The sequence below is a fragment of the Lygodium microphyllum genome, chromosome 15 (genome assembly GCF_053477565.2).
Source record: "Lygodium microphyllum isolate KBCC chromosome 15, Lygodium_microphyllum_v1.1.10, whole genome shotgun sequence".
Classification (NCBI taxonomy): Eukaryota; Viridiplantae; Streptophyta; class Polypodiopsida; order Schizaeales; family Lygodiaceae; genus Lygodium; species Lygodium microphyllum.
The window spans coordinates 4,451,585-4,467,547 of record NC_141149.1 but is presented as its reverse complement, the minus strand read 5'-3'; the positions used below and the strand labels follow the sequence as shown (position 1 = coordinate 4,467,547).

Sequence of the window (15,963 nt, the reverse complement as noted above, 5' to 3'; positions counted from 1 at the left end):
TTTCAGATTTGTAGGCATCTACCACTTTGAGCATTTCAGTTTTCAGCGTGTGCATTTCAGACAGCATTTGTGCCTGTAAGTCATTCTTAATCTTTATCTGCATGTCTTGCATTTCTGCCCTCTGATTTACTATCAGTTTGGCTTTGACCTACTCTCGTATTTCTTTCTCCAATTCTTGTCTCATAATTCGTAGTTCAAAGCAAATCATGAGATGAATTTCTTTGTATTTCTTTTCATTCATGGTGCATGAGGTTTTTCCATGCCTATCAGATGCTGGGGAGACGGTCCAATCACGGACCCTACGGCCATACGTCTTGTACCGTGTGTTCTTAGAAGGGGTGTTGAACATTGCTTCCATGGACGGTTGTGTTAGTTCTTGATCAGATTCGTTTCCCAGATATTCATTTTCCACGATTTGATGCTTGCATTTGTCTACATTATCTATCTCTCACACACTGTGTGCAAAGCCACTCAGCTTGTACTTTGTACTGTCAAAATCAGAGCAATTTCTGTGATTTCTGCAAATTTCCAGGGTTTCCCTAACCCCTCACTAATTTTTCAAGTGGCTGTTCCAGACTGAGTGGTAGGTGCCTAAAGGATACTTTGTCAAGTAGACCCCAATCTGGAGTGTGTTACTGGGGTACTTTTTGCTTGCAATCAGTCAATCAGGGATGACACCTACTCTCTGAGGCGGAGATGCATGACACGGTCTTCATCATCAAGGTTGGCTTGTGTGCAGTTGTGGGCCTGGAGGCTCTGTTCAGCTGCAAGGTTTTGAAGCCTACTATGTCATGTTCAGAGGTCTGGAGATTATTGGTAGCCTTCCATGGTGGCACATTCAGAAGGCCTGTTGTGAGCTGATCTTTCAGAAGTGAGAGCCTTTTGGTATATGCCACCTTGGCGGAGCTTTGGTCATCCATCATTCACTCCCTCAGAGGCTGCTAGGAGCAGCTTCAGGGGGACTATTCACACAAACAGGAGCTTTGGCAGAATTCCTTCACATTTGAGATTGCCACAGCCTATTTTCATCCTACTGGATGGCAAAATCCAGTGGTGTTAGACTCCACCATAGCTTCTTTGTCTGTCCTGGTATATATCTGATTTTATTTACATTCAGCTCTAGCTAGACAGTTTGAACACTTGTACTCTAATTTTATTCTAAGTGACACAATCAGCCATACCTTTTGTTGTGGAAAAAAAGGAATTAAGAAAACCCTTAATTGTATACATGAGGCTAACAAACAACAGTAAATTTGTAAGAAGAACCAGGCTCACCGTTGCTTCAAAAGCTGATTGTAGGCCATCAGAGCCACACCGAAAGCGGCCCATACATGTAACACCTTTGGTGCAATCATATTATTATAACTCCTCCACAAATTTTCAATTTCAGAAATCTTTGGAAGCTTGTTTTCTGAATAATTTCTCAGATGTTTCAGTGATGACTTTGCAAGAACATTACTCCCATTTTCACCTGAGATAAAAACTACAATAAATTCATAAATCTATTCATACATGAAAATGGTGAAAAGAGGAAGGTCCCTGTCATTGCTTTTACCTTCTGTTGACTGATCATCAGACTGTCCGTTTTCTGACTTCTCAAGAGGCCCCTTTATAGAAGAGAATGAAGGGGACAAAAATGAGAATATCTGCTTGCATGGAGGATGCCACAGCCAACCTAGCTGCTGCTCATGTATTATCTTATCAGCCTGCTACCCAAAAATTGGTGAGAAAAATTCAATATCCCATAGATCTTTATTTACAATGTGCAACCTTTTCTCTTCCTTAGCTAGCATTCAGAGGGACATGAAAGACAAGGGGCAACATCGAAACCAGCATGTTGAGAAGTAACCCTACTACAAGGGATTTCTGTCACAGCATATAGTTTAAAGATTTTGTGTTCCACTACTTAAGAGGCTTATTAATGCTCCAGAATTGACTTCCAAGAAGTTGTATCCATGGAGAATGAAGAAGAAACCTGGATAGGTAGAGGAGGAAGAAACCTCTAAAACCCCACCCACCCACCAGCAAGAATGCCTCCCTTCCCATATGTCCCTCATCCTTCCCCTTCTACCTTCTCCTGACCTATTTCTTCTCCCCAGCTTTCACTGCTGCTCTCTCCCTTTCATTTCTTCAATGACACATAAAAAAGAACTGATAATGCAAGAAATCTATGGGGCTAAGTGAATAGCCAATCAGGTGGCATGTAATGCTAAACCATATGTAAATCTGCATGGAAGAAGGTGTCAAAATTCTAAGTGTGAAGAAACGTATCTCGCCTCTCCTCATGTGCTCTAAGCCACCATATTGTCTTTTTCATCTCCCATGGCATGTGTCCAAAGACCTGGGGGAGAGCCTCTTAAGTCGGTATGTCCTACAAATCTATGGCATGACTACATCTAGTGCTCAAGATGTATCAAGTAATGATGCTAGTAACAACTTTCACCTATGGCACTGCTCCTCAGTCCGCTGTTTGCAAACCTCTGTCCATGCCAAGCTACTTTCCACCAAGTCAATATCATCCTCCCAGCTGTATCATAGATGACTATCCTAAGGACTCTCCTCCACAATTCCCTGCTCTAGCTCTCCACATCTAGCGACTAGAAATGGTATTGTGAAACTGCCATAACTGAGCCGTGTGCCAATTAGCATGCTCCTGTGTGCTGGTAACCAAAGGAAGAGTGAAATCTTCCTAGATCTGAAGCTTTTATCCAATCACTCCTAAAATAACAGCCAAGAAAACTGAGAAAATACCTTTTCTATACCAATGACGGTAGTACCTGGCACCACCCTACTGCTGTTCAATGAGGAAAACTCATCTTATGATTTGGCAATGGGCTTGGGTCCATCAGCACCCCACGTTTCTTAAATAGACAGTCCATTCATGCCAATGTTACTTCTTGGAAAAATCATTGCACGATTTATGCTGGCACTTTTGGAGGGCATAAACTGCCCATAATACTTGCTCAAAGATTCTTGCATATCGTAGATTGCCATATTTGGAAAGTCATGTGAATTAACGATTTGCAATTGACACATGTGGAGTGACATTGCTCACATGCGTATGACTAGACTGTTGACATTGCTCACATGCATGTCTATGCTTATGACACATACTGCTGTATATAGGGAGATAGATGGTCCTGCATATAGCAAATTCTAAGGTTGCACAGAGAAATGAAACACGATTTTAAGATTTGAGATCCTGACATACTATTTTCTTTGATTCCATTGAAATCGATGGAAATCCAGGAATCATAGAATCCCTTTGGACCTGTACCTTCAAGTTTGCTTGTATTTCCTCATACTAAATAACAGTATCTTTCAAATTTGCTTGTATTTCCTCATACTAAATAATAGTATCTTTCAAAAGCAAGAACTACCACAGCAGTTAAAATGAATTCAGATGCTTTTGATCAACATACATGTTATGCTCTCTTTTTGTCTTACAAACTTGGTTTTTACTTATATTCAAAGATAGACCAGTATGACTTGCAAAAACTAAGGCCCCCAAACAGCTATAAGAAGACATTGCCTTACAAGGTTTACGATTAAAACACAGCTAATGCTTCTTGTGCTTTAGTGGAGTCCTTACTTGAAGAAGTTTGCTAGCAAGAACTGTAAGAGAATTGTGATGCATGTATAGAAACTCCCAATGTTGTTTTTCTTGTGCTGCTTGTATCTCCTGTTCCTTGCTTTGTAGATCCTGGAGTAGCCTTATGACTTTCTCATAATCAGTTGCAAGCTTTCCATTATGGAATAAGAACCTTCTCTCAGAGTCATTATGACGCGCCTTGAGAGTGCAAAGGGTATCACGTTGTTTTGTAAGCTTCCTCTTCTGTTGACCAGCAGTTACATAGTTGTCATGATCTCTTTCAACAAGCACTGCATAATTATAGTCCAGTTTTTCTGAATTGAGTTGATATGCAGCCTCCATGGAAGCTAAATGTTGTTCTAAGGTTTGTATATCAGTTTCAAGCCTAACTTTCAGAAGATTGTAATCTTCGTTATCTTGTGTCCGTATCTGATCTAATGTCTTTACGTAGTCGTCCATTCGTTTAGTTAGATTGTCTTTAATTGAAGTCTCAGAGATTCTGACTTTCTTCATTAAAGTGTCTATCTCAGCTTTGTTTCTAAAACAAACACCATCAAAATCAACTGTGTCATCGAAAGTCCCTCAACTGAGTTTAGGTGTTAAATCAAGGACATGCACAACTCTGCATTAGAACCCAAAAATCTTGCATCACACTACAACAATGGAAGCTCCATAATGTGTGAGCTGAAATCATTTGTAAACCAAAAAGCCAAGTGCGTCTCATTAGGAAGATTGAGCAACAAGTGAAAAGTTATTAAAGATGGATTTCCAAACAAGGTCTTTGACTGAACTGTCAACAAATTTTTACTAACCACCTTGGCTGTATACTAAATCAGTTAAACACAGTCACAACAATTTGTAGAAGTCAGTTTCACAAACCTTTTTATGGCAAAGATGAAATTGTTCGTATACTATGACAGACAAGCTCCCTAACCTCTCATGTGGTCACCACCCTGGTGGTCTCTGTTGGGTATCTCACACGCCTTACTTACGCCTACGCTCATATGGGAGTGTGCGGGTGATCACTAGGACACTGGGGCACTTTTTACTCTCGGTAGGAGAGGTTTTTTCCCCCAGATTATGTGTACTATTTTGTATGTGCTTGTGGTGCACACTTACGGGCACTTACTGTGTTCGGGTGTGAACAGCCCCTTATAACCCTAAGGTATAAGGGTTATCGTTTGTACTTTCAGCTAACACTCTATTCAGTACTATTGCATTGGGTATCGTGCTCAACTCTGTCTCTCACTCTCACACTGTCTACTGCACTTCAGCTGCACCTCGATCCTCTCCCATCTGACATTTGGTATCAGAGCTGGTCAGCAGCTCTGTTCGGTTCCCGAGGACTTGCGTCAGCACTGACAGCTCGTCGGTACCTGTCTGGTACAGCTCATCGGTACCTGTCTGGTACAGCTGGTCAGTACCTGTCTGGTACAGCACGTGCAGCCTGTACCTTCGCCTGCAGCCCCGCCAACTCCGCCAGCTGCGCGCCACCTACAAAGGTCGCTGCCACCTGTGCGCAGCTCCGTCTGACACACCACCTGACAAGTGCGCCCGCCACCTGCTCCGCCTGACGCCGCCTCTGTCGCCTGCTGCGCCCCTGGACCTGCACGCCTGTACCTACACGCCACCTGTGCAGGGCCGTCGCCTCTGCACTCTGCTTCCGGCAGGCGCCAGCTCAGCCAGCGCCACCTCCCGTGGAGTCTGCCATTTGTGCAGTACCCTAAGGCGCCGCCGCCTCTGACGCGCCACCTCGAGATTCGTGCTAGTCTCGGGATCCATACCCGTCTTCGACCTGCAGAGGTAACATTTCTGCATTTTTTATTTCCACACAGGGATTCGTGCAGCAGCAGCAGGTTCAGTTTTCAGCATTGGGAAACGTGCTGTGTCAGTCTGTGACACATTGAATGCACATTTTGGGGCTTTTGTAACAGACATTTGTGACAGAAATTTTGGGCAGAAAATTTTGGGGCTTGTGATGTTTTAGTGCTGCTGAGCACTAATTGCACCTTGGGAAGCGTGCATCAGTGACAGTTTTTTTGAAAGAGTACCCTTTGCACATTAATTGCAGACTTGTGTTTGCTGCAATTTCTGGAAATTTGCAGATTTCCAGCCCGTACTGCATTGACATTGCTCTATTGCCTTTTGGGAAATAATGGCAAATCAGGGAGGAGATGTATTCACCTATGTGTCCAAGGAAGACCGATTGGATGGGAACAATTATTCCCTTTGGTCTTTCATGATGAAGAATGTATTAGTGGCCAAAAATTTGTGGGATTATGTCAGTGGAGAGGAAGCACGACCGGGAGTTGTGGCTCCCGCTACTCCTCCTCCAGGAGGACGTGCAAGAGGGCAACCTCAGCCCCCTCCACCTCAGCCCGCTCAGCCACTTCCCCCAAGAACTGCAGCTCAGAAAGCTTGGGATACACGGGATGCACAGGCTATGTCGCTGATTGCATTGGCAGTTCAGCGTTCTATCATTCCTCATATTCGTTCAGCAGCTTCTTCACAAGAAGCTTGGTTGACATTGGAGCAGATGTTTGCAGGAAAGAATGAGACTCGCATCTCTTTCTTGAAGAAAGAGCTAGAGACTCTAAAGATGAATGAGGGTGATTCTATGCAGGATCATCTCAACAAAATTCAGGACTTGCGGGAGCAACTCATGAATGTGGATGAGTACTACTCAGATGCGCAGCTGATTTCTACGACATTGAATTCACTGCCTCCCTCTTACTTGGCTTTTCATACTGCCTTGAACCTCACTATGAGGATTTCGAAAGAGCCCATCACTTTCATTCAGCTTGTCAGTTTGCTTCTAGAGGAGGAGCAAACTAGACGGAACAGTGGTGTGGATGGTATAGCCTCTGAGCAGGCTTTTATGTCAAGGCAGAAGGGTAAAAACAGCCAAGGGAAAAATGCTTCGCAGAGTTCTGGTAGTAGTAGCACTTCACAGACAAGTCAGAAACAGGGGGGCACGCAACCCAAGAAAGGAAAATGCCATTACTGCAAGAAGCCTGGCCACTATATCACTGAGTGCAGGAAGCGCATCGCCAAAGAGAAGAAGAAGGAGTCAGGGATGTCTGTTTCTGCAGCTCCTTCCACTGCTAGCGAGTCCGCGTCCTTTGTTGCAGCCAGGGACTATTGTTTTTACACTTGCAGTTATGATGTCTCTTGGGCTGATAGAGCATTTAGCTCTACAGAGGATGCTGACACTTGGTTCTTTGACAGTGGTGCTTCACGGCATATCACATCTCGTAGAGATTTGTTTGCTTCTCTTGGTGCACCTCCCGTTGGGAAGTCTGTTCAGTGTGCTAATAATGCATCATACCCTGTTCGTGGTATTGGGGAGATTCAGCTTACAGCCATTGATGGCTCTATTCTCCGCCTACAGGATGCTTTGTATGTGCCTGGCATTAAGAAGAATCTGCTTTCCATTTCTTCTATGGCACGTTGTGGTTTGCAGGTCACCTTTGATGATGACCGTTGCATGGTCCGTGACAAGGAACACATGACATTGGTCTTGACAGGTTCTCTGTGTCATGGGTTATATGAGTTGGATGCTCTTTCGGTAGATCAGTCTGCATATTTGACATCCACTCTTACTCCTGCTATGTTAGAGGCAGAGTTATGGCATGCTCGTTTGGGGCATGTAAACTATGGCAGCTTGATGCTATTACAGCGTACTCAGATGTTGGATGGATTACCTCTCTTGGAAAGACCTCCTGAGCATTTATGCGAGGGTTGCATTTTGGGGAAAATGCATCGTTTCTCTTTTCCCCGTGATGTTGCTTTTAGAGCAACAGCCAGATTGCAGCTTGTGCATTCGGATGTTTGTGGGCCCATGCAGACACAGTCATTGGGTGGTTGTTACTATTTTGTAACATTTATTGATGACTTTACACGTTTTTGCTGGGTCTACTGCTTGAAAAAGAAGTCAGAAGTGTATGATGCATTTTTGGCTTTCAGTGCACTTGTGGAAACTCAGTCTGGTTGCAAGATTAAGACTCTCCGTTCGGACCGAGGGGGGGAATACATGTCCTCTATGCTGAATTCTTATTTGCAGCAGAAGGGCATTATCCATCAGTACACTACTGCATATACTCCACAGCAGAATGGGGTAGCAGAGAGGAAAAATCGGTCACTCATGGAGATGGCCAGATGTATGCTGAAGGCAAAGAGTTTGCCTCATAGTTTTTGGATGGAAGCCGTCATGTGCGCTTGCCACATTTTGAACAGATGCCCTACCAAGGCCTTGAAAACCGTCACACCTTTTGAGGCTTGGCACAGCCGCAAACCTTCTGTTGGCCACTTCCGTACTTTTGGGTGTCTTGCATATGCCCATATTCCACAGGTACTTCGAAAGAAGTTGGACAACAAGGCTGTAAAATGCATCTTTATGGGATATAGCAGCGAAAGCAAAGGCTACAGACTCTATGATCCCGTGACCAAGAAGGTTTTTGTCAGCAGGGATGTTGTATTTGATGAAAAATCAGAATTATCCTTGGCTGGTTTTGATACATATCAGGCTGCCCGTGATGTCTTTGAAGGGCTGCTGCCCATCACATTTGGTGATTCAGCTGGTACTTCAGCAAATGAACCTAATGTTCAGCCAGCTGCTCCTATGGAACATGCAGTAAATCAGCACATTGCTGAAACTGAAATTCAGCAGGAACTTGTACACAGTCAGGAAGCAAGACAGGTGCCTAGATGGTACACGCAGACTATGAGAGATAGTCATTTGGAAACACCCTTGGCTGGTCGTACTCGAAGGCAAACTCGACTGCATGATTCAGCACATTCCATGGAGTTTGTTATGGCAGCATGTACTCATGATAATGAGGAGCCTGAATGTTTTGAGGATGCACGACATAGTGTGCATTGGATGGCAGCCATGCAAGCTGAATTGGATTCTATTCATAAGAATCATACTTGGGATTTGGTGTCTTTGCCAGTTGGCAAGCGTGCCATTGGTACGAAATGGGTCTACAAATTGAAAAGGAACGCAGATGGATCCATAGATAAGTACAAGGCACGGCTGGTAGCTAAAGGCTACGCACAGAAAAAGGGCATTGACTATGAGGAGACCTTTGCTCCTACCTCCCGTATGACGACCATTCGGTCTATGATTGCCTTGGCTGCACATTTTGGTTGGAAAGTGCATCAGCTGGATATAAAGACTGCATTCTTACATGGGGAACTTCAGGAAGAAGTGTATGTACAGCAGCCCATTGGTTTTGCAGTTGAAGGCTCAGAAACTTTAGTATGCAAGCTGAAAAAAGCTCTATATGGTTTGAAACAAGCTCCACGAGCTTGGTACGCAAAGATAGATGCTTTCTTGCTTAGTCAGGGGTTTGTAAACAGCCCATCTGAGTCTACCCTTTATGTACATAAAGAGGGGGGATCCATGCTGATTTTGTGTCTATATGTAGATGACCTTTTGCTCACTGGAACACATGCTGATCAGATTTCAGCATTCAAAAATAATTTACAGCAAACTTTTGACATGTCTGACTTGGGTATTTTGCACTATTACTTGGGCATCCAGTTTGTACATGATGCTAGAGGCATTGGATTATGTCAGTCAAGGTACATTGGGCAACTTCTTGAGAAGTTTGGCTTACAGGATTGCAAGCCAGTTTGTACACCCATGGAACCTGGGCTCAAACTGTCATTACATGATGACAGTGATTTGTTTGATATCCATACTTATGCTCCAGCAGTGGGATGTCTCATCTATCTATGCCACACTCGGCCAGACATACAGTTTGCCGTTTCAGTTTTGAGCAGGTACATGCATCAGCCTCGTATGTCGCATTGGCAAGCTGTGAAGCGTGTGTTTCGTTACTTGCAGGGTACTAGAGCTCTTGGATTGCTTTATGCCAAGGGGGGACCACTGTAGTTACATGCTTACAGTGACTCTGATTGGGCTGGTGATTTTGATACTCGTCACTCCACTAGTGGCAATTGTTTCTTTCTTGGCTCGTCATGCATTTCTTGGCTTAGCAAGAAACAATCCACTGTTGCCACGTCGTCATGTGAAGCTGAGTACAAGGCAGCCTTCACTACTGCAGTTGAGTGCGTATGGCTTAGACGCTTACTTGCTGATTTGGATGTATCTGTTACGGAGCCTACTCCTTTATATACTGACAGTCAGAGTGCCATTGCAGTGGCACGGAACCCTGTGTTTCATGCTCGCACGAAACACATAGAGATTCACTACCACTTTGTCAGAGAGAGGCTACATGCAGGTGATATCAGCCTTGTCTACTGTCCTACCACCAGCAATGTGGCAGACATCTTCACCAAAGCTCTTCCACGAGACAAATTTGAAGCATTTCGCGATGCTTTGAATTTGACGCCCTTTGGTGGCGGATGATCCTTGTACACTTGATCACTCTTCACTCCAGGGGGGTTTGTTGGGTATCTCACACGCCTTACTTACGCCTACGCTCATATGGGAGTGTGCGGGTGATCACTAGGACACTGGGGCACTTTTTACTCTCGGTAGGAGAGGTTTTTTCCCCCAGATTATGTGTACTATTTTGTATGTGCTTGTGGTGCACACTTACGGGCACTTACTGTGTTCGGGTGTGAACAGCCCCTTATAACCCTAAGGTATAAGGGTTATCGTTTGTACTTTCAGCTAACACTCTATTCAGTACTATTGCATTGGGTATCGTGCTCAACTCTGTCTCTCACTCTCACACTGTCTACTGCACTTCAGCTGCACCTCGATCCTCTCCCATCTGACAGTCTCATTCATGCCCTGCCTAACACCCTTGCTTGCCTGTTAGCATCTCCTCCTTGGGATCCCTTGCTGTCCAACTCCCTCCCCTAGTCTCCAAAACAGATATACTCTCTCTGCTCATTCATGTCATCCACCCGGTCTTCCCCTCTCCCACAGCTAAGCCTTGCTTGCCCAGTGCACACTTTACCTGGTCTTAGCTGCTTCTGCTTAGTGTAAACTGCCTGCTGCCTGCTTTCCAGTCAGACACCTGCTGCCAGCTCGGTTGGACTACATACCGCATCTCCCTCTCCCCTGCACATTACGTCTGACTACCTGCTGCCACATCAATCTGACTGCATGCTGCATCTTCCTCTCCCCTGCACATTGCCTTCTGCATGCCCGCCCAATGCCACCAGCCCAACCCTGCCCAATTGCCTGGATTTGTGGGTGACCGGGAGGCGCCGGTCAACATTACTAGTTTTCCTTAGACTAAAAAAGAGTTTGGGAAAATTCAACACAATAACAATAAAATCCAAATTTCAAAACAATGAATCCTTCTCCCAGGATTTGAACCCTGGACCACTGCATTACAAGACAAACATGCATTCACTATGGCAGGGCTTGATTCAATGGCAAATATTTTCTAATTTTTTATCTAAAGACAAAAGTACGTTCTACTATATATAATTATAATATATCGCATGCACTGAGGGATCCCCCCTCCGCCCCGCTCCCTTCCAAACCAGCTCCCACCGGTTTGAAGTTGCCACGCTGTACATAGGACAAACTATAGTGCAAGTTACTTATCCATTGGGCTTGCCTACCTACCATCATTGTTAGCCTTCATCCGTGCTAGTTACTACTGTGAGAGTGTGCAAGTGAAGAAGGAACATGAACACACACACACACACACAAAATTTTCAAGAAAAGAAGAGGAGAAATCTGCACTGAACAAGGAAAGAATGCTGAATATAAGAAGAGGACTGATCACTCCTTGTATGCAGCCCACAGTGTCAATGAGGGCACCGGATCAGGCTGATGATGACAGCAACACTGGAGACAGAGGAGAGACTGAAGTCACGGCGTGTGCACCTGTCAAATGGAAGACAGAAAAATGCCAAGGACCAACCAATTGGGGGACTGGCTATATATAGCCCAAAACCCAAAAACCTGGCTGACCTGCACCTGAAAGTCCAAAATATGGGCTAACCAGCATTTAATGTTGGTCGGACTGCATTAAATGCAGTCGCAGATGGTGATGTGGCAGAAAACATTCCAACAAGGATGGATAAAATCCAATAGGTGATGGCAGACTGGTAAATGCAGAAACTGCTGAGGAAATGCACTAAGAAACCCAATTAGAGGAGAAAAGGGTGTAGATCTTGCAACAAATCACATTTTGGAGTCATATGACTAGAAGCTTCACTATCAACCAGCCAAGGCCTCTTAGAAGACAAGGCAACCACTAAAAAAGGCTCCTCCAACTCAACAATATGAAGGAACCTGGACTCATGGGTAACCATTGGAGTAGAGGTAGAAGGATCGAATGTTTTAGCTCCATCGTTTGCTCCCAAACAAAGGTGAGGGTACTTCTTCCAGCATTTCTCCTTTGGATATGTCCTCTTCCCACAATATGGGCATTTAGGCTTCTCTAAGTTAGAGTCAGAGCCTAAAGAACTCTCTAGTCGTTAAGCCTTTGACTTCCCTTTCTTCTTCTTCTTCTTCTTCTCCCCTCTTGAACTTTCTTCTCCCCTCTTGGTGGATGTGGATCCACTGGCTACCTCTTTGGTGCACTTGTCATGCTCCAAAAAAAGCGGGCAAGCTCCTTCCATAGAAGCTTCTTGCAGGTCCTCAATGTGAGAAGACTAGTGTAGAAGACATCAAATTGGGGAGATGGTAGCTGAGTCAAAAGAATCATGGCCATATCCTCTCAAGAGATCATCCTACCAAGGGATGCAAGCTTATCTCTCATATCCTTCAACCTATTGATATGGTTATTCACCATGGAAGAGTCATCAACCATGAGCATCCATAATTTGTTTTCGAGAGTAATTCGATGGGCAAATATCTTTCGATGGTACAAAGAAGCAAGCTTTGTCTACACCTCCGAAGCTTTCCACAACCAGTGCACATGCATTAGGACAGAATTCTGTAAGCTCATAAAGAGGAAATTTCGGACACTGGAGTAGAGCCGATTCCATAGGACTGCACGATCTATCAATGATCCTATTGTGGGATGCTCCACTGGACAGGGAACAGGGTGGGTAACAAACTCCCAAAGATTGAAGGTATCAAGGATACACTCCACCTTACACGACCAAAGCGAGTAGTTGGAACCATCGAGTTAGTCTTCTTTGGGTAGAGAGGGGAGTACAAGCACCTAAATAAATGGTGCCATAGATTACATTTTGAGGCGAGTAGAATGAGCCTTGTGTGATACATGGAGAGAATGGGGAGAAGAGGGATTGCATACAAATGGGATAGGTGAACTTTATTCTTCATGATCTACGTGATAGTCTTTAGGATAATCTTGTTGTTATTTGAAGAAGTGATGAGAATGCTCATCTATATCATCAAAATTGTGAAATTGGTGACAAGACATCTTTGATATCTTGCAAGGCACACATAAGTTCCAAAATCTACAATAGTCAGGAGAAATCAGCTACAAGCACTATGTAGATGCTCTGCCTGGCCAAGATAGGTTGTCACCTGCCTAGAAACTTGTTTGCTTGGGGTAGAGGAGCTGTTGTCAACAGTCAGAAGGGGTCGCCTGGTGTAGATTAGGCTGCATTTGCAGCAAATGCAAATGCTGACATTTGTGTTTTCAGCTTGGGAACAATCTCCACTCCGTCCTCTCGCTTAGCGATGGTACCATGTGAGAGTACACAATGGAAGAAGGAACAAGCGTACGCATGCACGCACGCGCGCGCACACACACACACACACACACAGAAGATAAGATCTATTAATGTCTCTAAAAGGCCAGAATGGCCTATGAGACCATCACCAATACAACTGTATCATCATCTCTCATTAGAGAAGAAGAGAGAAAATTAATGTGTAGGTCTACATGGTAGATTGGAATGAAAAGTATGGAAAAACTGAAAAAGCTGGAAAAACTAAGTTTAAAAAGATTAAGGAGAGTGTAGAGTATCTCCCCCTCAATCTATGAAATCCACCAAGACTCTGCAAGCTACCTCCGACTGAGTCAATGCGCCAATCTGCATCTGTAATGAGCAGTCGTGATGCGAATGTGACACATATTGGCATGCCTATGTTGCCGAGTAGGTACTTTAGGGCGTCCTGCTCTACGTAGCGTTGTAGCTGTGCCAACTGTGATACTGCTTGATGATGTCCCTCGATGATGCCTATCAGTAGGAGATGGTGTGTGTCTAGGGTGGCAGTGGCTAGGGGTTCAGCTACATTGAAAAAGTGTGTAATTTCTCTCTGGAGGAGTGGATGAGGTTGGGGTTGCCTCGTATCCCATAACAATATTGCTCTGCACTGTTGGAGCTCCAATAAGAAAAGGCCCAAACATCTTTGGTCTTCATAGTCCATCACCGGTCTTAAAGAGGCAATGATAGCGGCCTCAAATATCATAGTATACAGTACATCTACAACTGTAATGCTCGTCCGTTTTTGGCTCCCGACCACAAAGTTGGCACATCCTCTCATTGACATGGCTCCATCCACCTATCTCAATCATCAACATGAAAGAAATCTGCACTAAACAAGGAAAGAATGCTGAATACATGAAGAGGACTAATCAATCCTTGCATGTAGCTCTCAATGTCAATGAGGGCACCACATCAGGCTGATGATGATGGCAGCACTGGAGACGGAGAAGAAGACCAAAGTTGAAGTGTGCAGCTGCCAAGTGGAAGATAGAAGAATGCTAAGGACCAGCCAAATGGGGGACTATATATAGCCCAAAACCCAAAAACCTGGCCAACCTGCACTTCAGGGTCCAAAATATGGGCCAGCCTGCATTTAATGCTGGTCCAACTGCACTAAATGCAGTGGGAAATAATGATGTGACTGAAAAAATCCTAATAGGGATGGATGAAATCTGACACACGATAGCAAACTTGTAAATGCAAAAATTTCGGGGAAAATGCACTTCGGAACCAGACTGGAGGAGAAAATGCACAGAGAGGCAATGAAATGGCTGCTCAAGGATGAGCTACCTCCTCCATCAAAACAAGTGACCGACATGTCAGAGCTCCTAAAGTGTGTCTACCATTCCTTTCTTGGTTACCCTCTATCTTGGTTACATTGCAATAGGCATTATACCATTGTTTCGTAGAGGGTTAAATGTATCCTGTATGGCTGCAGTTCTTGATACTAGGCAGCTAGAACTCATGGACATGTTGTAGGAGCAGCTCTTATCCAATGGTCCAATATTTTTTGAGTTGTGTCCTAATTATGTCATAGCTATAGATGATCCTTATTTTCCTAAGCTTCTCATGCTTCATATCCGCCGAAAGGGGCTTAACATGAAGGCATCTTCAGCACATCTGGCTATTTAGTACTGCATGGTATTTCGCTGTATGTCTCTAGCGATACCCAGGGTACTTGAAGGCACAAATGCTTCTAAAGATCGTGGGCAAACCACTATTATGAAATTGGATGAAAGTACTCAGAGGTTTCTCCTTGAGTGTGTTAATTGGTCTGAAATTGAGCTACCCCAGGAATGGCAGTTAGATATATCTTCTCTTCAGAAGAAAGAGTTGCTACCTCCCAAGGTGATTTCTGTGCGCAACATCAAGGGCAAGACTTTACATCTTCCTCAAAGAGAATCAAGAGAAGAAACACCTCAAGTATCTGCTACTACACAACAACCAAGGCTCAAGGTTTCCCTATCACAGAGAGCAAGTACATTGAAGTTTTTACCACAGGCACAACCTTGCTCACATCCCAAGATCTTAGAAGGTATTTGTCTCCATTGTAAGAAACTGATTGAAAATACCAGTGTTTCTATTGTCAATGCTATTTGGGAGTTTGAGTATGAGAATCATGAATATAAAGTGGCCCCTTACTTAAGGCAACAAGATTCTGCATCTTGGTCCATAGAACTTCAAGTTGTCAATTGGATTGATCTTGCCTTGATAGGCTTGATAGAGAAGATAGAAAAAATGGCTGACACATGTGATACTATTTTGCAACTCTGTCAACAACAGACTAAACTTAAAGCTTTTACTCTTGGAGCTATTTCCTCTGCAGCTTCTGTTTCTCAAAACCTTGTCTCTACTACTACTACTACTGAAGTTGATTGGTCAAGCTTTTATAATAAGAGATTACAGAAAGGATGGCCTTCATTGTTTGCTACATCAACACAAGGCACTCTCAACGTGCGTTCTATAATTGAAAATAATCTAAAGGGAAAGGCTAAACTAGAAGAACATACAGAACAGCAATTAGATTCTATACTGTATGATATACAAAGAATGTATGTGCCACAATATCCACCAAACACAGATGAGGAAGAAAACATTGTTTGGAAGACATCTACAGAAGCAGGTCCAAGTACTACCCATGCTAGTCAACCTTCCTTGATACAACCTACAGTGCAACCAGCTGAGAAAGCACTTGAGTTGGCTGAATATCTGGAACTTCTCTTTCCAGAATGGACTGACAGGGATAC

At 44.0% G+C, this 15,963-nt stretch overlaps 1 protein-coding gene across 4 annotated transcripts in view; it reads right to left on the bottom strand.

Annotated features, from left to right (window-relative positions):
- The window catches only part of LOC148024214 (dynein regulatory complex protein 1-like), a 202,872-nt gene that overhangs the window by 53,102 nt on the left and 133,807 nt on the right, over nt 1-15,963 (bottom strand). For all 4 annotated transcript variants that reach the window (XM_087693840.1, XM_087693837.1, XM_087693838.1 and 1 more), the window contains 3 exons: nt 3,593-4,130; nt 1,556-1,706; nt 1,276-1,471 (listed from right to left, as the gene is read on the bottom strand). In XM_087693840.1, coding sequence (XP_087549966.1) covers nt 1,276-1,471; nt 1,556-1,706; nt 3,593-4,130 — 885 coding nt within the window. The remainder of the gene's footprint in view (nt 1-1,275; nt 1,472-1,555; nt 1,707-3,592; nt 4,131-15,963) is intronic.